General features: G+C 48.6%; 1 protein-coding gene across 2 annotated transcripts; it reads right to left on the bottom strand.

Moving 5' to 3' along the window:
* Positions 1 to 2,034: 2,034 nt before the first annotated feature.
* ribc2 (RIB43A domain with coiled-coils 2) lies at positions 2,035 to 22,705 on the bottom strand. Of its 2 annotated transcripts, XM_004912451.4 has the most exons (7): positions 22,488 to 22,705; positions 11,116 to 11,197; positions 10,050 to 10,394; positions 9,529 to 9,647; positions 7,015 to 7,242; positions 3,522 to 3,688; positions 2,035 to 2,182 (listed from the first exon to the last, which is right to left on the bottom strand). In XM_004912451.4, the coding sequence occupies exons 1-7, from the start codon at positions 22,602 to 22,604 to the stop codon at positions 2,101 to 2,103; spliced, it is 1,140 nt and encodes a 379-aa protein (XP_004912508.1). In that variant the 5' UTR covers positions 22,605 to 22,705; the 3' UTR covers positions 2,035 to 2,100. The 2 variants fall into 2 exon arrangements, with proteins under 2 accessions (XP_004912508.1, XP_031754333.1); XM_031898473.1 differs by lacking the exons at positions 2,035 to 2,182; positions 3,522 to 3,688 and adding an exon at positions 4,933 to 5,021.
* Between the last annotated feature and the right edge of the window lie 6 nt (positions 22,706 to 22,711).

Below are 22,711 nucleotides of genomic sequence, written 5' to 3'. Positions count from 1 at the left end.
GCTCGGCCCAAACCCCGCCTCCTGCGTCTCCGCCTCGCCCTCAGGGGCCTCTATCTCTTCCTTTCCGTGCTGCTGCTGCTCCTCTTCGGCTGCTTTGTGAGCTGCTTCGTGTTCGTCTACGTGTCCAACTTGCTTTACGGCCACTGACGGAATTCGAAAATCATCGCCCCGCCATTGCTGCGTTTATTACGGGAGAAAGACACCGTACGCCTAGAATAAAACATGGTCTGGACTCTATTCGTCTACTCTTGTGCTACTCTCTTCCCCATGGTTAGATATAGGGGCGGGGCTTGGCCCTGGACTCAGTATATATTAATAAAAAATATATAGCAGGCTTATGGAGCAGACTCCAGGCCCAGCAACCTGTGGATCCTGGGGGGCTTCCATAGACAGTCACTAGGGGGTGGGGCAGGTCCCAATAACCCGCCCACAACATGAATATGTTTTGGGCCGGCCCGCACATTACTATTAGCTGGGTTAGTACTTGGCGGAAGAAAAAAACCTTGGCCCATTCCCCTGGTATTCATAGTTTTGTATTATTTGTGGTTTTTGAGAAATTTAGCTTTCAGTTCAGCAGCTGTCTGGTTGCTAGGATGAGAATGACCCTAGCAACCAGGCCCTGACTAGAATGAGAGCCTGGAATATGGACAGGAGAAGGTCTGAATAGAAAGATGGGTAATAAAAAAAAGTTGCAATAACAATAAAACATTTATTTTAGTTTTTTTCCAGCTGCCAGGGTCAGTGACTCCCATTGGAAAGCTGGAAAGAGTCAGATGTAAACGACAACCAATTCAAAAACGGAAACAATTAAAATATAAAGACCAATTGAAAAGTAGCTAAGAATTGGCCATTCTATAACATACTAAACTAAAAGTTAAACCACTTCTTTAATACTACTATTGTTTCTTTATTAAAGGGGATATTCACCTATGAGTTCACCTTTAGTATGATGTAGAGAGTGGTATTCTGAGACAGCTTGCAGCTGGTCTTCATTTTTTATTATTTGTAGTTTTTTTTTTAGTTATTTTACTTTTTGTTCGGCTGCTCTCCAGTTTGGCGTTTCAGCAGTTATCTGGTTGCTAGGGTCCAAATTACCTTAGCAACCAGGGAGTGGTTGGAATGAGAGGCAGGTATATGCATAGGAGAGGGGCTGATTAGAAGAATAAACTATATAATGTAACAATAACAATAAAACTGGAGCCTCACAGAGCAATAGGGTTTGGCTGCCGGGGTCAGTGACCCCCATTTGAAAGCTGAAAAGAGTCAGAAGAAGAAGGGAAATAATTTAAAAACTATAATAAGTAATGAAGACCAATTGAAAAGTTAACTTTTTAGTATGTTATAGAATGGCCAATTCTAATCAACTTTGCAATTAGTCTTCATTATTTAATTTCTTATAGTTTTTGAATTATTCTTCCAATGGGGGTCAGTGACCCCGGCAGCCAAAACCTATTGCTCTGTGAGGCTCCAGTTTTATTGTTACTTTGTATTCCTTATCTTTCTATTCAGCCCCTCCCCTATTCATATTCCTGGCTCTCCTTCAACCCACTTCCTGGTTACTAGAGTAAATAAGACCCTAGCAACCAGATAAATGCAGAAAGACCAGATGAAGACCAACTGCAAACTGTCAAACTATCAATGGCTACATCATACTAAAAGTTAATTACCCCTTTAAGCTCCGTAGCACAGTACTGAGCACTGGGGAAGACGAACAATGCAAACCCTGGGCGTGAGAGCTTGCAATCTAGGAAAGTTGTTTCACAACATGAACTCGGGGCAAGAACAAAAATATGTTTCATATGTTGGGGAAATATCCCAAAGCTAAATCATGTATTAGAAAGCCAGATGTGTTGTGAGCAGACATAATCCAATGGATTTCCTTATGCTCTGTATTAGACTCCAGCATATGATTCTGATTGGTTCCTGCCCCCAATCGCCCACCAATGCGCTCAGACCTCCCACTATTATCCGTCCATGTGTTTCCTTATTTCTAGGGACCGTATCAGTGAGAGAAGGGAGTTACAGTCAGGCTTCTAAATCTATTTCATATTTATACAGTTCTGTGTGGCCTCCATAGAGAATAAAATCAAAGCTAAACCTTCATCGGCTGCTGGTATTGAACTGTTCGAAGTACCGATCTGTCGGATTGTTGGTAAACACTTCCTTGTCCAGGTAGGTCTTCCTGAAAAGATACAATCGAGGCAATTAAAACACAATAAGTAACAACCTCATACTATACTGTCTAAGGGAAACACTATGGCACCTCCTACCCATATGTATAAATACAAATATACAGAGAAGGAATGTTCTGGGCACACAATAAGCTGTACCCCCATACTGTACTGTCTAAGGGAAACACTATGGCACCCCCTACCCATATGTATAAATACAAATATACAGAGAAGGAATGTTCTGGGCACACAATAAGCTGTACCCCCATACTGTACTGTCTAAGGGAAACACTATGGCACCTCCTACCCATATGTATAAATACAAATATACAGAGAGGGAATGTTCTGGGCACACAATAAGCTGTACCCCCATACTGTACTGTCTAAGGGAAACACTATGGCACCCCCTACCCATATGTATAAATACAAATATACAGAGAGGGAATGTTCTGGGCACACAATAAGCTGTACCCCCATACTGTACTGTCTAAGGGAAACACTATGGCACCCCCTACCCATATGTATAAATACAAATATACAGAGAGGAAATGCTCTAGGCACACAATAAGCTGTACCCCCATACTGTACTGTCTAAGGGAAACACTATGGCACCCCCTACCCATATGTATAAATACAAATATACAGAGAAGGAATGTTCTGGGCACACAATAAGCTGTACCCCCATACTGTACTGTCTAAGGGAAACACTATGGCACCCCCTACCCATATGTATAAATACAAATATACAGAGAAGGAATGTTCTGGGCACACAATAAGCTGTACCCCCATACTGTACTGTCTAAGGGAAACACTATGGCACCCCCTACCCATATGTATAAATACAAATATACAGAGAAGGAATGTTCTGGGCACACAATAAGCTGTACCCCCATACTGTACTATCTAAGGGAAACACTATGGCACCCCCTACCCATATGTATAAATACAAATATACAGAGAGGGAATGTTCTGGGCACACAATAAGCTGTACCCCCATACTGTACTGTCTAAGGGAAACACTATGGCACCCCCTACCCATATGTATAAATACAAATATACAGAGAGGGAATGCTCTGGGCACACAATAAGCTGCCCCTATGTGTAGAGTTGCTCACAGTAAAATCCCACCTCACTCTCACAGTGCAGCACTTTACAGGAGAATAGAATGAGAGGCCTCAATGCAAACTCCCAAGTCTGGAATATTTTTCCAAAAAGTGATTAAGATGCAGCCTAAGCTGGCGCTGGGCACTCGCATTGCTCAGTGGAAAGAATGTACGGTTTCCACTCACAGGCGGATAGCACCATGACATCTCTGCCCCGTGCATTTCCCGTATGCGCCGCCAGACTTACTGTGCCCTCTGTGCCTGCGCCAGCTGCAAGTTCATGTGATCCTGGGCTTTGCGCAGCTCCTTCTCCTCACGCTTTTGCTGCCTTTCAAGAAGCACCATTGCCCTCGCAGCTTGCACTCTCTGCCTGTAAAGCTCCGCCTCCCGAACTCTTTCCTCTTCTCTCAGTCTCTGCCAAATCAAGCAAAATACATTGGTGACCTGCAGGCCCGGACTGGCAATCTGGGGGTTCTGGAAAGGCCCGGACTGGCAATCTGGGGGTTCTGGAAAGGCCCGGACTGGCAATGTGTGGGTTCTGGAAAGGCCCAGACTGGCAATGTGTGAGTTCTGGAAAGGCCCAGACTGGCAATGTGTGGGTTCTGGAAAGGCCCGGACTGGCAATCTGTGGGTTCTGGAAAGGCCCAGACTGGCAATGTGTGGGTTCTGGAAAGGCCCGGACTGGCAATCTGTGGGTTCTGGAAAGGCCCAGACTGGCAATCTGTGGGTTCTGGGAAGGCCCGGACTGGCAATGTGTGGGTTCTGGAAAGGCCCAGACTGGCAATGTGTAGGTTCTGGGAAGGCCCCGGACTGGTAATGTGTGGGTTCTGGGAAGGCCCGGACTGGCAATCTGTGGGTTCTGGAAAGGCCCGGACTGGCAATGTGTGGGTTCTGGGAAGGCCCGGACTGGCAATGTGTGGGTTCTGGGAAGGCCCGGATTGGCAATGTGTGGGTTCTGGAAAGGCCCGGACTGCAATGTCTGGGTTCTGGAAAGGCCCGGACTGGCAATGTGTGGGTTCTGGAAAGGTCCGCTCTGGCAATCTGTGGGTTCTGGAAAGGTCCGCTCTGGCAATCTGTGGGTTCTGGAAAGGTCCGCTCTGGCAATCTGTGGGTTCTGGAAAGACCCGGACTGGCAATGTGTGGGTCCTGGAAAGGCCCGGACTGGCAATGTGTGGGTTCTGGAAAGGCCCGGACTGGCAATGTGTGGGTTCTGGAAAGGCCCGGACTGGCAATGTGTGGGTTCTGGAAAGGCCCGGACTGGCAATGTGTGGGTCCTGGAAAGGCCCGGACTGGCAATGTGTGGGTTCTGGAAAGGCCCGGACTGGCAATGTGTGGGTTCTGGAAAGGCCCGGACTGGCAATGTGTGGGTTCTGGAAAGGCCCGGACTGGCAATGTGTGGGTTCTGGAAAGGCCCGGACTGGCAATGTGTGGGTTCTGGAAAGGCCTGGACTTGCGGTGTTTCTGGCCCTAAGGCCAGGTGCTGGGGTGCATCACTAGTGCTGGGAAGACAATTGCGTTCCCTGCACTAAAAGAGCCAAATTTCCAGTTAAAAAAGTGTCAATTCCACATTTAAAGTCAGGGCTCAGACCCGATCCCTGTGGGGCGCTCCCCCAGCCACAACCGGCGGCCAATTTGCAATTGACCTTCATTTTGTATTTGTGTGTGTGTGTATTTAGCTTTTTGTTCAGCAGGTCTCCAGCTTTCTGTAAAGCTCCGCCTCCCGAACTCTTTCCTCTTCTCTCAGTCTCTGCCAAATCAAGCAAAATACATTGGTGACCTGCAGGCCCGGACTGGCAATCTGGGGGTTCTGGAAAGGCCCGGACTGGCAATCTGGGGGTTCTGGAAAGGCCCGGACTGGCAATCTGGGGGTTCTGGAAAGGCCCGGACTGGCAATGTGTGGGTTCTGGAAAGGCCCAGACTGGCAATGTGTGAGTTCTGGAAAGGCCCAGACTGGCAATGTGTGGGTTCTGGAAAGGCCCGGACTGGCAATCTGTGGGTTCTGGAAAGGCCCAGACTGGCAATGTGTGGGTTCTAGAAAGGCCCGGACTGGCAATCTGTGGGTTCTGGAAAGGCCCAGACTGGCAATGTGTGGGTTCTGGAAAGGCCCGGACTGGCAATCTGTGGGTTCTGGGAAGGCCCGGACTGGCAATGTGTGGGTTCTGGAAAGGCCCAGACTGGCAATGTGTGGGTTCTGGGAAGGCCCGGACTGGCAATCTGTGGGTTCTGGAAAGGCCCGGACTGGCAATGTGTGGGTTCTGGGAAGGCCCGGACTGGCAATGTGTGGGTTCTGGGAAGGCCCGGATTGGCAATGTGTGGGTTCTGGAAAGGCCCGGACTGCAATGTCTGGGTTCTGGAAAGGCCCGGACTGGCAATGTGTGGGTTCTGGAAAGGCCCGGACTGCAATGTCTGGGTTCTGGAAAGGCCCGGACTGGCAATCTGTGGGTTCTGGAAAGGTCCGCTCTGGCAATCTGTGGGTTCTGGAAAGACCCGGACTGGCAATGTGTGGGTCCTGGAAAGGCCCGGACTGGCAATGTGTGGGTTCTGGAAAGGCCCGGACTGGCAATGTGTGGGTTCTGGAAAGGCCTGGACTTGCGGTGTTTCTGGCCCTAAGGCCAGGTGCTGGGGTGCATCACTAGTGCTGGGAAGACAATTGCGTTCCCTGCACTAAAAGAGCCAAATTTCCAGTTAAAAAAGTGTCAATTCCGCATTTAAAGTCAGGGCTCAGACCCGATCCCTGTGGGGCGCTCCCCCAGCCACAACCGGCGGCCAATTTGCAATTGACCTTCATTTTGTATTTGTGTGTGTGTGTATTTAGCTTTTTGTTCAGCAGGTCTCCAGTTTTGGAATTTCAGCAGATGTCTGGTTGCTAGGGACCAATTTAACCTAGCAACCAGGCAGTCGTTCGAAAGGGAGACAGGACTATCAATAGAGAAGGGCCTAAGCTGCAACTCAAAGTTAACTCAAAGGTGAACGAGCCCTTTAAAGGGCAAGTTAAACTCTACATTAACTTTGGCAATGTGGGAAATGAATAGCGAATGCTTATTTTCCACTGGTGGAACTTTAAAGGGCAAGTTAAACTCTACATTAACTTTGGCAATGTGGGAAATGAATAGCGAATGCTTATTTTCCACTGGTGGAACTTTAAAGGGCAAGTTAAACTCTACATTAACTTTGGCAATGTGGGAAATGAATAGTGAACGCTTATTTTCCACTGGTGGAACTTTAAAGGGCAAGTTAAACTCTACATTAACTTTGGCAATGTGGGAAATGAATAGTGAACGCTTATTTTCCACTGGTGGAACTTTAAAGGGCAAGTTAAACTCTACATTAACTTTGGCAATGTGGGAAATGAATAGCTAATGCTTATTTTCCACTGGTGGAACTTTAAAGGGCAAGTTAAACTCTACATTAACTTTGGCAATGTGGGAAATGAATAGTGAACGCTTATTTTCCACTGGTGGAACTTTAAAGGGCAAGTTAAACTCTACATTAACTTTGGCAATGTGGGAAATGAATAGCGAATGCTTATTTTCCACTGGTGGAACTTTAAAGGGCAAGTTAAACTCTACATTAACTTTGGCAATGTGGGAAATGAATAGCGAATGCTTATTTTCCACTGGTGGAACTTTTAAGCTGCAACTTAAAGTTAACTCAAAGGTAAACAAGCCGTTTAAAGGGCAAGTTAAACTCTGAATTAACTTTGGAAGGAACATGGGATGGAAGCAAAGGCAGCCCAGTACCATCCTCTCCTGTATCTGCTGCTGCTGAACATTATTAATGGCTTCCAGCTGGGCGCTGCTCATTCCTTTCCAGCGGTCGGGGACCACGCGGTGTGGCCCGAAGGCGCTCGCTGCCTGTGCGGGGTCCTCCGACAGAAGATCCCCATTAATGAGGTTGGAGATTTCCACGGAATTATCCTCCTCCTCCTGTTTTCTCTCCAATTTCTTTCTCTCCGTCGTTTCCTCGGCCTGTTAATGAGAAAGGCACCCGTGGTTTAGTGATTATTCTACCCCCCTCGCCCCCCCCAGGGACCTTTCCATTCACCCCCCCCCCCCTGCCCTGGAGCTTTGTCATAAACAGCACGTGGCGGAAAACCTGAGCTTTCTAGCCCCTCCTCCCCCCCTGATTTGCTTCCAAACTGGCTTCAGACTCTCGGGTTTCTCTGAAGTTCGTTTGAAAGATTTTGTAATTGTTTCGCGACGAGCGGCTGCGCGCTTCCCGCAAATAAACAGAACCAGCGAACGCCTTGTTAAAGGGGAACTAAACCCCTGGCCTTTATTCACAGTATTTAAATAATGTAAAAAGCTATAACAAATAAAAAAATGAAGACCAATTGAAAACTTGCTATGAATAGGTCATTCTTAAATATACCTACCCTTTTAAATTAACTATTAATATGATGTAGAGTGTGATATCCTGAGCAGGGCGTTCAGGGCCCACCATGGCTGCCACCTCAGGGGCCCCCCACCACTATGCCAGCCCCCACCACCACCACACACACTGTACCTGCTTCCTTCCGAATCAGGGATGGTAGTGCCCTGGGTCTGGGTCGACAGGGCCCATCAGCTGCTGGGGGCAACTGTGAAGGCCTGGGGCATTACTGTTATTGGGCTGCTGCGCCTCTGGGCTGGCCTGGTTATACCCAGTTTTCATGACTTAAATGGGAGGTTCACATTTTAGTATGTTATAGAATGGCCAATTCTGAACATCTTTTCAATTGGTCTTTATTTTTTTTTATAGTTTTTGAATTATTTGCCTTCTTCTTCTGCCTCTTTGCAGCTTTCAAATGGGGGTCACAGCCAAACCCTATTGCTCTGTGAGGCTCCAGTTTTATTGTTATTGTTACTTTTTATTCCTTATCTTTCTATTCAGCCCCTCCCCTATTCATATTCCTGTCTCTCATCCAAACCTCTCCCTGGTTGCTAAGGTAATTTGGACTCTAGCAACCAAAAAGCTATTGCTCTGTGAGGCTCCAGTTTTATTGTTATTGTTACTTTTTATTCCTTATCTTTCTATTCAGCCCCACCTCCTATTCCTATACCAGTCTCTCATTCAAACCACTCCCTGGTTGCTAAGGTAATTTAGACCCTAGCAACCAGATAGCTGCTGAAACTATAAACTAGAGAGCTGCTGAACAAAAAGTGAAATAACTAACAATCTACAAATAATAAAAAAACGGAAGACCAATTGCAAATTGTCTAAGAATATTACTCTTTTCATCATACTAAAAGTAAAACTTCTAGTATGACGTAGAGCATGATATTCCAAAGCAAATTGCAATTGGTCTTCATTTTTTATTTGCTGTATTTTTTAAATTATTTTGCAGCTCTCCAGTTTGGAATTTCCGCAAGTATCTGGTTGCTAGGGTTTAAACCCCCCTAGCAACCAGGCAGTGGTTTTATTAAAAAACAGGAGAGGGGCTGAATAGAAAAATTAGGAATAAAAAGTAACAATAACAATAAAACTGGAGCCTCACAGAGCAATAGGGTTTGGCTGCCGGGGTCAGTGACCCCCATTTGAAAGCTGCAAAGAGTTAGAAGAAGAAGACAGATAATTCAAAAACAATAAGAAATAAAAAATGAAGACCAATTGAAAAATTGCTGAGAATTTGCAGTTCTATAATATACTAATTAAAGGTGAACTACCCCTTTAACGCAAAGGTGAACAACCCCTTTAACTGGGAACCTTTTTCATGTTAAAGAGGAAACAGGCTGTGATTTTGCAACAAGTTCCTAAATTGATGCCATTGAGGCTGATAAGAAACAGGCGGGAGCAGTTGGGGGTTATGGCAACCCGCAGACCAAAGAGCCGCTCTGGCACTAATTACAGAGCCCCCCCCGGAGAGGCCCTTGTTTACTCAGATTATAATGATAAGTACAGGGGTGTCATAGTGACTGCTACAGATAGATGCACCCCCTAAGAGATATACCCCCATATGTAATAAAAGGCACTACGTTTGCCCTGTAGCGGCGACCCATAGCAACCAATAAGACGTTTGCTTTTAAACAGGTGACCAATAAATGCTTCCTGCTGATTGGTTGCTATGGGTTACTGCTCCTGGGCAAACTTAGTGCCTTTTATTACATAACCCCCTTAGTCTAGCAGGAAGGGCTAAAGAAAACGTCCGTGTTTATTTGACAAAAAGTCACATGATTTTAAGGATTTGGATTCGGTTCGGCCAGAGGCGTGGATTCTGGTGAAACCGAACCTGCTGAAAAGGGCCTAATCCGGAACCAAATCCAGAACCGAATTACCTGAGCTCTGTTGAAATCCTTAGTAGCTGCGCAGACCGCTCGCCTGGTTTGTAACTCCAGCTGCTGTAGTTCCGCCGCCTTCTGGTCCAGTTCCACTCTCATTTTGTCGTAGTTGCCGTCTACAAGAAGAAAGTGAGGGAATGTTGCCCTTTAAAAGGGGTCGGTCCCCTTTGACTTTCATAATAATGTAAAGCGTAATAGTCTATGACAACTTGCAACTGGTCTTGCAAGCTTAGCTCCTCCCCAGCAGCCCACACGAAAGATGGCCGAACATGATCCAAGATGGGGAGCTGCAGAAACTCATCAGTTTGGAATACTGACCGCTATCTGGTTGCTAGGGTCCAATTTAACCTAACAACTAGGGGGTGGTTTGAAAGAGGGACAGTAATATGAATAGAGGAGGGGCTAAATAGAAAGATAAGAATTATAAAGTAACAATAAAACTGGAGCCTCACAGAGCAATAGGTTCTTGGCTGCCAGGGTCAGCGACCCCCTTCCGAAAGTCAGACAGTATACGGTACCTCTCAGCCTCTGTTCCTCCAGGGCCCGTGCCTGCTCCTCCTGCTGTTGCAGAGACCACTCCCGCAGCTGCTCCTGCTGCATCTGCCTCCGACTGTCCACGGTGAGATCCTCTCCCAACAGTCTCTGGACGCCCGAAACGGTGCAACGAGGGTCGCCGTCGGAAACGCGTGGGGGCAGTTCTTTCTTCAAGGCTTCCGGGTCGGACAGATCGTATTCCCGGCGGTCCTCCTTCTTCTGGAAAGTGAGACGGAACTCGTCGATGGCTTTGTTGAGGTCTCGCACGTCCCGTTGCATTCGCTCGTCCAATGCGCTGGCGATTTGGTCGTTTTGTTTCATCTGCGCGGCTGGGGAGGATAATGGGGTATTTATTAACATTGGTGATGTTGCCCATAGCAACCAATTAGCGATTCAATTAAAACTGTGGTGTACAAGTTAGAAAGCAAATCTGATTGGTCGCTATAGGCACCCCTAATTGTATTTATATTAGATCACCTGAAACCAGATATACGTTCCATGGGGTTCAATAAGGAGAACGACTGGAAGGTTATAAGGAATCTCTGGGCCAGACTGGGGCCCCCACCCATCTGTGTGGCCAAAATGACCTCTGATAAAGCCCCAGACACTGATCAGTAGGGCAGTTGATTGGGGCCAAAAAGTGGATTCTCAAAATTTTAGTCATTTAAGGGCTCTCCAGTTTGGAATTTCAGCAGCTATTTAGTTGCTAGGGTTCAATTTATCCTAGCAACCAGCCAGTGGATCAAAAGAGAGGCAGAAATATGAATATCAGGGGGCTGAATAGAAAGATAAGGAATAAAAAGTAACAATAACAATAAAACTGGAGCCTCACAGAGCAATAGGGTTTGGCTGCCGGGGTCAGTGACCCCCATTTGAAAGCTGCAAAGAGTCAGAAGAGGAATAGAAATAACTGAAAGACTATAAGAAATAAATAATGAAGACAAATTGAAAAGCTGCTTAGAATAGGCCATTCTGTAACATATTAAAAGTGAAGGTGAACCCCCCCCCCCCCATTTTAGAACAGCTCTGGCTAAGAGATGGCTCTCATACCATAGGCTTCTTTCCTTTTATTTTCTATTTCCTCCTGAAGCTTCTTGTCCTGGATCTGAGTATCCAAGGCCGGCTTGTCAACCTGTCAAACAGAAGCGGATTATTGTTATGGTCGGAGGCAAAGAATGGTCACAAGCAGTATGGCAGCGGCACACAGACAGCATGGATGGCAACCGGGGACTTCTGGAGGGATGTACAAAGCTTGGAGTTAACTTTGAGTACGATGTAGAGAGGGATATTCTGAGACAGTTTGCAATTGGTCTTTATTTTTTATTATTTGTAGTTTTTTTATTTTACTTTTTGTTCTCCAGTTTGGAGTTTCAGCCAGATATCTGGTTGCTAGGGTTCAAATTACCTTAGCAACCAGGGAGTGGTTTGAAGGAGAAGCATAAATATTTATAGGACAGGACCTGAATAGGAAGATAAAGAATAAAAAGTAGCAATAAAACTGCAGCCTCGCAAAGCGATAGTTCTAGGGGTCGCCATTTGAAAGTTGGAAAGAGTCAGAAGAAGGCAAATAATTCAGTATAAAAAAAATAAAATAAAAGACCAATTGCAAAGTTGCTAGGAATTGGCTATTCTATTACATACTAAAAGTTACCTTAAAAGCAATTTGTATGGAGAGTACTGGCTCCTCGTCACTAGGAGGCCATCTACTGGCAGGCAGAGGTACTGCTCAGTATGTACCATATACTACATGATAGTGATGTACCCCCGGGACTTACTTGGCCACGCCCCAAGCTAACCAACCCCACCCCTGATTTGCCCAAGCTCCACCCTTCTGAAGTTCATTTGGGTCATTTCCTTTAAAGGGGAGGCTGACCCTTCCGTTACCTTTTTGTATCTTATAGAATGCCCGATTCCTAGCAACTTTGCAATTTGTCTTAATTATTTATTTTGTTTTATAGTTTTTGAATTATTTTTTATTTCTCTTCTGACTCCTTGCAGCTTTCAAATGGGGGTCACTGACCCCGGCAGCCAAACCCTATTGCTCTGTGAGGCTCCAGTTTTATTGTTATTGTTACTTTTTATTCCTTATCTTTCTATTCAGCCCCTCCCCTATTCACATTACCATCTTTCATTTAAACCACTGCCTGGTTGCTAGGGTAAATAAGACCATGACAACCAGAGAGCTGCTAAAATACCAAACTGGAGAGATGCTGAACAAAAACCGAAATAACTGAAAAACCATAAAAATAATAAAAAAATGAAGACCAATTGCAAATTCTCTCAGGATATCAACGTCTGGATCACATTAAAACCTAATTTAAAGGGGAACTACCCCTTTAACAATACTCCAGACTTCATTTCTTCTAGATGGAGGCCCAGGCTTGAACCCACCAACCAAAGGATTCTTCCAAGTTTTGCAATAAAGAATAATGATATAATGTTCACAATCAGTCTGCTTTCCCGTTACCAGGGTCGCTGGCCGTAGCAACCGGTTAGCATTTCATTCTGGAGAAATTCTGCATAGAAATTCATATAAATGACAAAATCCCCCCCCAAAAAAGACCAACTGCAAAACTGCTTAAATGAATAGTTCTACCGGCGCCGCTATAAACCCCACAGCTACGCGGTGCCATAAAGGGCCCCATAAATGCCAAAAGTGACTTAGAAGAATGTTGAAAAAAAAAAAGTGAAGATCGTTTTCCCAATAAATTCAAGGAAATGATTCACGTCGGGGAGGAAAACTGCGCACATGTGGCGAACAGCCGACGCACTGGGACGGGGGAATATCCTTTTTTTTGTTACTAGAAGTTTTTTACCTTTCAGGCTGATGTTTGGGTTCTTTACAGGAAACTGTAGGTGCAATGGCAGTAACTGCTCCCCCCGGGTAAGTGAATCCAATCTCCCCCCAGTACTTACCCAGGTACAGAGCTCTGATTCTCTGTACTTCCTGCTCCTGGGCTGCTCTCTTTCCCATGGTCAGGCAGGAACCCCCCCCCCCTGGGTAAGTGAATCCAATCTCCCCCCAGTACTTACCCAGGTACAGAGCTCTGATTCTCTGTACTTCCTGCTCCTGGGCTGCTCTCTTTCCCATGGTCAGGCAGTAACTGCTCCCCCCGGGTAAGTGAATCCAATCTCCCCCCAGTACTTACCCAGATACAGAGCTCTGATTCTCTGTACTTCCTGCTCCTGGGCTGCTCTCTTTCCCATGGTCAGGCAGGAACCCCCCCCCCGGGTAAGTGAATCCAATCTCCCCCAGTACTTACCCAGATACAGAGCTCTGATTCTCTGTACTTCCTGCTCCTGGGCTGCTCTCTTTCCTATGGTCAGACAGGAACCCCCCCCCGGGTAAGTGAATCCAATCTCCCCCAGTACTTACCCAGGTACCGAGCTCTGATTCTCTGTACTTCCTGCTCCTGGGCTGCTCTCTTTCCCATGGTCAGGCAGGAACCTCCCCCTGGGTAAGTGAATCCAATCTCCCCCCAGTACTTACCCAGGTACAGAGCTCTGATTCTCTGTACTTCCTGCTCCTGGGCTGCTCTCTTTCCCATGGTCAGGCAGGAACCTCCCCCTGGGTAAGTGAATCCAATCTCCCCCCAGTACTTACCCAGGTACAGAGCTCTGATTCTCTGTACTTCCTGCTCCTGGGCTGCTCTCTTTCCCATGGTCAGGCAGGAACCCCCCCCTGGGTAAGTGAATCCAATCTCCCCCCAGTACTTACCCAGGTACAGAGCTCTGATTCTCTGTACTTCCTGCTCCTGGGCTGCTCTCTTTCCTATGGTCAGGCAGGAACCCCCCCTGGGTAAGTGAATCCAATCTCCCCCAGTACTTACCCAGGTACAGAGCTCTGATTCTCTGTACTTCCTGCTCCTGGGCTGCTCTCTTTCCTATGGTCAGGCAGGAACCCCCCCTGGGTAAGTGAATCAAATCTCCCCCAGTACTTACCCAGGTACAGAGCTCTGATTCTCTGTACTTCCTGCTCCTGGGCTGCTCTCTTTCCCATGGTCAGGCAGGAACCTCCCCCTGGGTAAGTGAATCCAATCTCCCCCCAGTACTTACCCAGGTACAGAGCTCTGATTCTCTGTACTTCCTGCTCCTGGGCTGCTCTCTTTCCCATGGTCAGGCAGGAACCTCCCCCTGGGTAAGTGAATCCAATCTCCCCCAGTACTTACCCAGGTACAGAGCTCTGATTCTCTGTACTTCCTGCTCCTGGGCTGCTCTCTTTCCCATGGTCAGGCAGGAACCCCCCCCCCTGGGTAAGTGAATCCAATCTCCCCCAGTACTTACCCAGGTACAGAGCTCTGATTCTCTGTACTTCCTGCTCCTGGGCTGCTCTCTTTCCCATGGTCAGGCAGGAACCCCCCCTGGGTAAGTGAATCCAATCTCCCCCCCAGTACTTACCCAGGTACAGAGCTCTGATTCTCTGTACTTCCTGCTCCTGGGCTGCTCTCTTTCCCATGGTCAGACAGGAACCTCCCCCTGGGTAAGTGAATCCAATCTCCCCCCAGTACTTACCCAGGTACAGAGCTCTGATTCTCTGTACTTCCTGCTCCTGGGCTGCTCTCTTTCCCATGGTCAGGCAGGAACCTCCCCCTGGGTAAGTGAATCAAATCTCCCCCCCAGTACTTACCCAGGTACAGAGCTCTGATTCTCTGTACTTCCTGCTCCTGGGCTGCTCTCTTTCCCATGGTAAGGCAGTAACTGCTCCCCCTGGGTAAGTGAATCCAATCTCCCCCCCAGTACTTACCCAGGTACAGAGCTCTGATTCTCTGTACTTCCTGCTCCTGGGCTGCTCTCTTTCCCATGGTCAGGCAGGAACCTCCCCCTGGGTAAGTGAATCCAATCTCCCCCCCAGTACTTACCCAGGTACAGAGCTCTGATTCTCTGTACTTCCTGCTCCTGGGCTGCTCTCTTTCCCATGGTCAGGCAGGAACCTCCCCCTGGGTAAGTGAATCCAATCTCCCCCCCAGTACTTACCCAGGTACAGAGCTCTGATTCTCTGTACTTCCTGCTCCTGGGCTGCTCTCTTTCCCATGGTCAGGCAGGAACCTCCCCCTGGGTAAGTGAATCCAATCTCCCCCCCAGTACTTACCCAGGTACAGAGCTCTGATTCTCTGTACTTCCTGCTCCTGGGCTGCTCTCTTTCCCATGGTCAGGCAGGAACCTCCCCCTGGGTAAGTGAATACAATCTCCCCCCAGTACTTACCCAGGTACAGAGCTCTGATTCTCTGTACTTCCTGCTCCTGGGCTGCTCTCTTTCCCATGGTCAGGCAGGAACCCCCCCTGGGTAAGTGAATACAATCTCCCCCCAGTACTTACCCAGGTACAGAGCTCTGATTCTCTGTACTTCCTGCTCCTGGGCTGCTCTCTTTCCCATGGTCAGGCAGGAACCTCCCCCCCCCCCCGGGTAAGTGAATCCAATCTCCCCCCAGTACTTACCCAGGTACAGAGCTCTGATTCTCTGTACTTCCTGCTCCTGGGCTGCTCTCTTTCCCATGGTCAGGCAGGAACCCCCCTGGGTAAGTGAATCCAATCTCCCCCCAGTACTTACCCAGGTACAGAGCTCTGATTCTCTGTACTTCCTGCTCCTGGGCTGCTCTCTTTCCCATGGTCAGGCAGGAACCTCCCCCCCCCCGGGTAAGTGAATCCAAACCCCCCCAGTACTTACCCAGGTACAGAGCTCTGATTCTCTGTACTTCCTGCTCCTGGGCTGCTCTCTTTCCCATGGTCAGGCAGGAACCTCCCCCCCCCGGGTAAGTGAATCCAATCTCCCCCCAGTACTTACCCAGGTACAGAGCTCTGATTCTCTGTACTTCCTGCTCCTGGGCTGCTCTCTTTCCCATGGTCAGGCAGGAACCTCCCCCTGGGTAAGTGAATCCAATCTCCCCCCAGTACTTACCCAGGTACAGAGCTCTGATTCTCTGTACTTCCTGCTCCTGGGCTGCTCTCTTTCCCATGGTCAGACAGGAACCTCCCCCTGGGTAAGTGAATCCAATCTCCCCCCAGTACTTACCCAGGTACAGAGCTCTGATTCTCTGTACTTCCTGCTCCTGGGCTGCTCTCTTTCCCATGGTCAGGCAGGAACCTCCCCCTGGGTAAGTGAATCCAATCTCCCCCCTAGTACTTACCCAGGTACAGAGCTCTGATTCTCTGTACTTCCTGCTCCTGGGCTGCTCTCTTTCCCATGGTCAGGCAGGAACCTCCCCCTGGGTAAGTGAATCCAATCTCCCCCCCAGTACTTACCCAGGTACAGAGCTCTGATTCTCTGTACTTCCTGCTCCTGGGCTGCTCTCTTTCCCATAGTCAGACAGGAACCCCCCCCGGGTAAGTGAATCCAATCTCCCCCCAGTACTTACCCAGGTACAGAGCTCTGATTCTCTGTACTTCCTGCTCCTGGGCTGCTCTCTTTCCCATGGTCAGGCAGGAACCCCCCCTGGGTAAGTGAATCCAATCTCCCCCCAGTACTTACCCAGGTACAGAGCTCTGATTCTCTGTACTTCCTGCTCCTGGGCTGCTCTCTTTCCCATGGTCAGACAGGAACCCCCCCCTGGGTAAGTGAATCCAATCTCCCCCCAGTACTTACCCAGGTACAGAGCTCTGATTCTCTGTACTTCCTGCTCCTGGGCTGCTCTCTTTCCCATGGTCAGGCAGGAACCCCCCTGGGTAAGTGAATCCAATCTCCCCCCAGTACTTACCCAGGTACAGAGCTCTGATTCTCTGTACCTCCTGCTCCTGGGCTGCTCTCTTTCCCATGGTCAGGCAGGAACCCCCCCCCCCTGGGTAAGTGAATCCAATCTCCCCCAGTACTTACCCAGGTACAGAGCTCTGATTCTCTGTACCTCCTGCTCCTGGGCTGCTCTCTTTCCCATGGTCAGACAGGAACCCCCCCCTGGGTAAGTGAATCCAATCTCCCCCCAGTACTTACCCAGGTACAGAGCTCTGATTCTCTGTACTTCCTGCTCCTGGGCTGCTCTCTTTCCCATGGTAACGCAGGAACCCCCCCCCATGGGTAAGCGAATCCAATCTCCCCCCAGTACTTACCCAGGTACAGAGCTCTGATTCTCTGTACTTCCTGCTCCTGGGCTGCTCTCTTTCCCATGGTCAGGCAGGAACCTCCCCCTGGGTAAGTGAATCCAATCTCCCCCCAGTACTTACCCAGGTACAGAGCTCTGATTCTCTGTACTTCCTGCTCCTGGGCTGCTCTCTTTCCCATGGTCAGGCAGGAACCCCCCTGGGTAAGTGAATCCAATCTCCCCCCAGTACTTACCCAGGTACAGAGCTCTGATTCTCTGTACCTCCTGCTCCTGGGCTGCTCTCTTTCCCATGGTCAGGCAGGAACCTCCCCCTGGGTAAGTGAATCCAATCTCCCCCCAGTACTTACCCAGGTACAGAGCTCTGATTCTCTGTACTTCCTGCTCCTGGGCTGCTCTCTTTCCCATGGTCAGGCAGGAACCCCCTGGGTAAGTGAATCCAATCTCCCCCCAGTACTTACCCAGGTACAGAGCTCTGATTCTCTGTACTTCCTGCTCCTGGGCTGCTCTCTTTCCCATGGTCAGGCAGGAACCTCCCCCTGGGTAAGTGAATCCAATCTCCCCCCAGTACTTACCCAGGTACAGAGCTCTGATTCTCTGTACTTCCTGCTCCTGGGCTGCTCTCTTTCCCATGGTAACGCAGGAACCCCCCCCCCATGGGTAAGTGAATCCAATCTCCCCCCAGTACTTACCCAGGTACAGAGCTCTGATTCTCTGTACCTCCTGCTCCTGGGCTGCTCTCTTTCCCATGGTAAGGCAGGAACCCGCCCCCCCCCCCCCCCGGGTAAGTGAATCCAACCTCCCCCCAGTACTTACCCAGGTACAGAGCTCTGATTCTCTGTACTTCCTGCTCCTGGGCTGCTCTCTTTCCCATGGTAAGGCAGGAACCCGCCCCCCCCCCCGGGTAAGTGAATCCAATCTCCCCCCAGTACTTACCCAGGTACAGAGCTCTAATTCTCTGTACTTCCTGCTCCTGGGCTGCTCTCTTTCCCATGGTAAGGCAGGAACCCCCCCCCCCCCCCGGGTAAGTGAATCCAACCTCCCCCCAGTACTTACCCAGGTACAGAGCTCTGATTCTCTGTACTTCCTGCTCCTGGGCTGCTCTCTTTCCCATGGTCAGGCAGGAACCTCCCCCTGGGTAAGTGAATCCAATCTCCCCCAGTACTTACCCAGGTACAGAGCTCTGATTCTCTGTACTTCCTGCTCCTGGGCTGCTCTCTTTCCCATGGTCAGACAGGAACCTCCCCCTGGGTAAGTGAATACAATCTCCCCCCAGTACTTACCCAGGTACAGAGCTCTGATTCTCTGTACTTCCTGCTCCTGGGCTGCTCTCTTTCCCATGGTCAGGCAGGAACCTCCCCCTGGGTAAGTGAATCCAATCTCCCCCCAGTACTTACCCAGGTACAGAGCTCTGATTCTCTGTACTTCCTGCTCCTGGGCTGCTCTCTTTCCCATGGTAACGCAGGAACCCCCCCCCCATGGGTAAGTGAATCCAATCTCCCCCCAGTACTTACCCAGGTACAGAGCTCTGATTCTCTGTACCTCCTGCTCCTGGGCTGCTCTCTTTCCCATGGTAAGGCAGGAACCCGCCCCCCCCCCCCCCCGGGTAAGTGAATCCAACCTCCCCCCAGTACTTACCCAGGTACAGAGCTCTGATTCTCTGTACTTCCTGCTCCTGGGCTGCTCTCTTTCCCATGGTAAGGCAGGAACCCGCCCCCCCCCCGGGTAAGTGAATCCAATCTCCCCCAGTACTTACCCAGGTACAGAGCTCTAATTCTCTGTACTTCCTGCTCCTGGGCTGCTCTCTTTCCCATGGTAAGGCAGGAACCCCCCCCCCCCCCGGGTAAGTGAATCCAACCTCCCCCCAGTACTTACCCAGGTACAGAGCTCTGATTCTCTGTACTTCCTGCTCCTGGGCTGCTCTCTTTCCCATGGTCAGGCAGGAACCTCCCCCTGGGTAAGTGAATCCAATCTCCCCCCAGTACTTACCCAGGTACAGAGCTCTGATTCTCTGTACTTCCTGCTCCTGGGCTGCTCTCTTTCCCATGGTCAGACAGGAACCTCCCCCTGGGTAAGTGAATACAATCTCCCCCCAGTACTTACCCAGGTACAGAGCTCTGATTCTCTGTACTTCCTGCTCCTGGGCTGCTCTCTTTCCCATGGTCAGGCAGGAACCTCCCCCTGGGTAAGTGAATCCAATCTCCCCCCAGTACTTACCCAGGTACAGAGCTCTGATTCTCTGTACTTCCTGCTCCTGGGCTGCTCTCTTTCCCATGGTCAGGCAGGAACCTCCCCCTGGGTAAGTGAATCCAATCCCACCCCCCCAGTACTTGTTTTTCCCCTACCTCACAATGGGAAAGAGAGCAGCCAAAGAGCATAAAATACAGACAAACACAAACTATTTTAAAAGTGTCCATCATCTCAATGCTCTATTTGCTGTACAGCCCTGGGCAAACAGTGCCCCTTGGCTGAAAGTGGTGAGAAGTGGTACTGCAACTAATCATCTATAAACCTCTTTTTACTTCATTTGATTATACAGGGAACTCTGAGTATCACTCATGTATTATAAGGGATAATGTACCCCCTACTGTAAATGATAAGGATATTAGCAGTCACTGAGGGGTTCTGTGCCCCCCATATAAAGGCACAAGGCTGCAGGCTGAGTTATACAGGGAACTCTGAGTATCACTCATGTATTATAAGGGATAATGTACCCCCTACTGTAAATGATAAGGATATTAGCAGTCACTGAGGGGTTCTGTGCCCCCCATATAAAGGCACAAGGCTGCAGGCTGAGTTATACAGGGAACTCTGAGTATCACTCATGTATTATAAGGGATAATGTACCTCCTACTGTAAATGATAAGGATATTAGCAGTCACTGAGGGGTTCTGTGCCCCCCATATAAAGGCACAAGGCTGCAGGCTGAGTTATACAGGGAACTCTGAGTATCACTCATGTATTATAAGGGATAATGTACCCCCTACTGTAAATGATAAGGATATTAGCAGACACTGAGGGGTTCTGTGCCCCCCATATAAAGGCACAAGGCTGCAGGCTGAGTTATACAGGGAACTCTGAGTATCACTCATGTATTATAAGGGATAATGTACCCCCTACTGTAAATGATAAGGATATTAGCAGTCACTGAGGGGTTCTGTGCCCCCCATATAAAGGCACAAGGCTGCAGGCTGAGTTATACAGGGAACTCTGAGTATCACTCATGTATTATAAGGGATAATGTACCCCCTACTGTAAATGATAAGGATATTAGCAGTCACTGAGGGGTTCTGTGCCCCCATATAAAGGCACAAGGCTGCAGGCTGAGTTATACAGGGAACTCTGAGTATCACTCATGTATTATAAGGGATAATGTACCCCCTACTGTAAATGATAAGGATATTAGCAGTCACTGAGGGGTTCTGTGCCCCCCATATAAAGGCACAAGGCTGCAGGCTGAGTTATACAGGGAACTCTGAGTATCACTCATGTATTATAAGGGATAATGTACCCCCTACTGTAAATGATAAGGATATTAGCAGTCACTGAGGGGTTCTGTGCCCCCCATATAAAGGCACAAGGCTGCAGGCTGAGTTATACAGGGAACTCTGTGTATCACTCATGTATTATAAGAGATAATGTACCCCCTACTGTAAATGATAAGGATATTAGCAGTCACTGAGGGGTTCTGTGCCCCCCATATAAAGGCACAAGGCTGCAGGCTGAGTTATACAGGGAACTCTGTGTATCACTCATGTATTATAAGAGATAATGTACCCCCTACTGTAAATGATAAGGATATTAGCAGTCACTGAGGGGTTCTGTGCCCCCATATAAAGGCACAAGGCTGCAGGCTGAGTTATACAGGGAACTCTGTGTATCACTCATGTATTATAAGGGATAATGTACCCCCTACTGTAAATGATAAGGATATTAGCAGTCACTGAGGGGTTCTGTGCCCCCCATATAAAGGCACAAGGCTGCAGGCTGAGTTATACAGGGAACTCTGAGTATCACTCATGTATTATAAGGGGTAATGTACCCCCTATTGTAAATGATAAGGATATTAGCAGTCACTGAGGGGTTCTGTGCCCATATAAAGGCACAAGGCTGCAGGCTGAGTTATACAGGGAACTCTGAGTATCACTCATGTATTATAAGGGATAATGTACCCCCTACTGTAAATGATAAGGATATTAGCAGTCACTGAGGGGTTCTGTGCCCCCCATATAAAGGCACAAGGCTGCAGGCTGAGTTATACAGGGAACTCTGAGTATCACTCATGTATTATAAGAGATAATGTACCCCCTACTGTAAATGATAAGGATATTAGCAGTCACTGAGGGGTTCTGTGCCCCCCATATAAAGGCACAAGGCTGCAGGCTGAGTTATACAGGGAACTCTGTGTATCACTCATGTATTATAAGAGATAATGTACTCCCTACTGTAAATGATAAGGATATTAGCAGTCACTGAGGGGTTCTGTGCCCCCCATATAAAGGCACAAGGCTGCAGGCTGAGTTATACAGGGAACTCTGTGTATCACTCATGTATTATAAGAGATAATGTACCCCCTACTGTAAATGATAAGGATATTAGCAGTCACTGAGGGGTTCTGTGCCCCCCATATAAAGGCACAAGGCTGCAGGCTGAGTTATACAGGGAACTCTGTGTATCACTCATGTATTATAAGAGATAATGTACCCCCTACTGTAAATGATAAGGATATTAGCAGTCACTGAGGGGTTCTGTGCCCCCCATATAAAGGCACAAGGCTGCAGGCTGAGTTATACAGGGAACTCTGTGTATCACTCATGTATTATAAGGGATAATGTACCCCCTACTGTAAATGATAAGGATATTAGCAGTCACTGAGGGGTTCTGTGCCCCCCATATAAAGGCACAAGGCTGCAGGCTGAGTTATACAGGGAACTCTGAGTATCACTCATGTATTATAAGGGATAATGTACCCCCTACTGTAAATGATAAGGATATTAGCAGTCACTGAGGGGTTCTGTGCCCCCCATATAAAGGCACAAGGCTGCAGGCTGAGTTATACAGGGAACTCTGAGTATCACTCATGTATTATAAGGGATAATGTACCCCCTACTGTAAATGATAAGGATATTAGCAGTCACTGAGGGGTTCTGTGCCCCCCATATAAAGGCACAAGGCTGCAGGCTGAGTTATACAGGGAACTCTGAGTATCACTCATGTATTATAAGGGATAATGTACCCCCTACTGTAAATGATAAGGATATTAGCAGTCACTGAGGGGTTCTGTGCCCATATAAAGGCACAAGGCTGCAGGCTGAGTTATACAGGTGGGGAGGGGCAGAGAGCATGCTGGGAGCTGTAGTTCCCGGCAGTAGCCAGGCGGTAGGGGCCACTCACCCCGACGGTCCGTGTGTGGGAGCTGAATATCCGGTTGTGGCGCTGCAGCTCGGCGGTTCTCTTTCTCTCTAACAGGGAGGCCTCCCGGCGGTCGGCGGGCAGATCCAGGCGGTACATGTCGGACACAGCGGGGAGACACTTTCCCCTCACACACAGTACGATACGGCTGGCGGTGCGTTGCCAAGGAGACACCACAAGCTGTTGCTAAGAGACCGGGATCTTCA

The sequence above is a fragment of the Xenopus tropicalis genome, chromosome 3, assembly GCF_000004195.4.
Source record: "Xenopus tropicalis strain Nigerian chromosome 3, UCB_Xtro_10.0, whole genome shotgun sequence".
Lineage (NCBI taxonomy): Eukaryota > Metazoa > Chordata > Amphibia > Anura > Pipidae > Xenopus > Xenopus tropicalis.
This window is presented reverse-complemented; position numbering and strand designations above follow the sequence as displayed.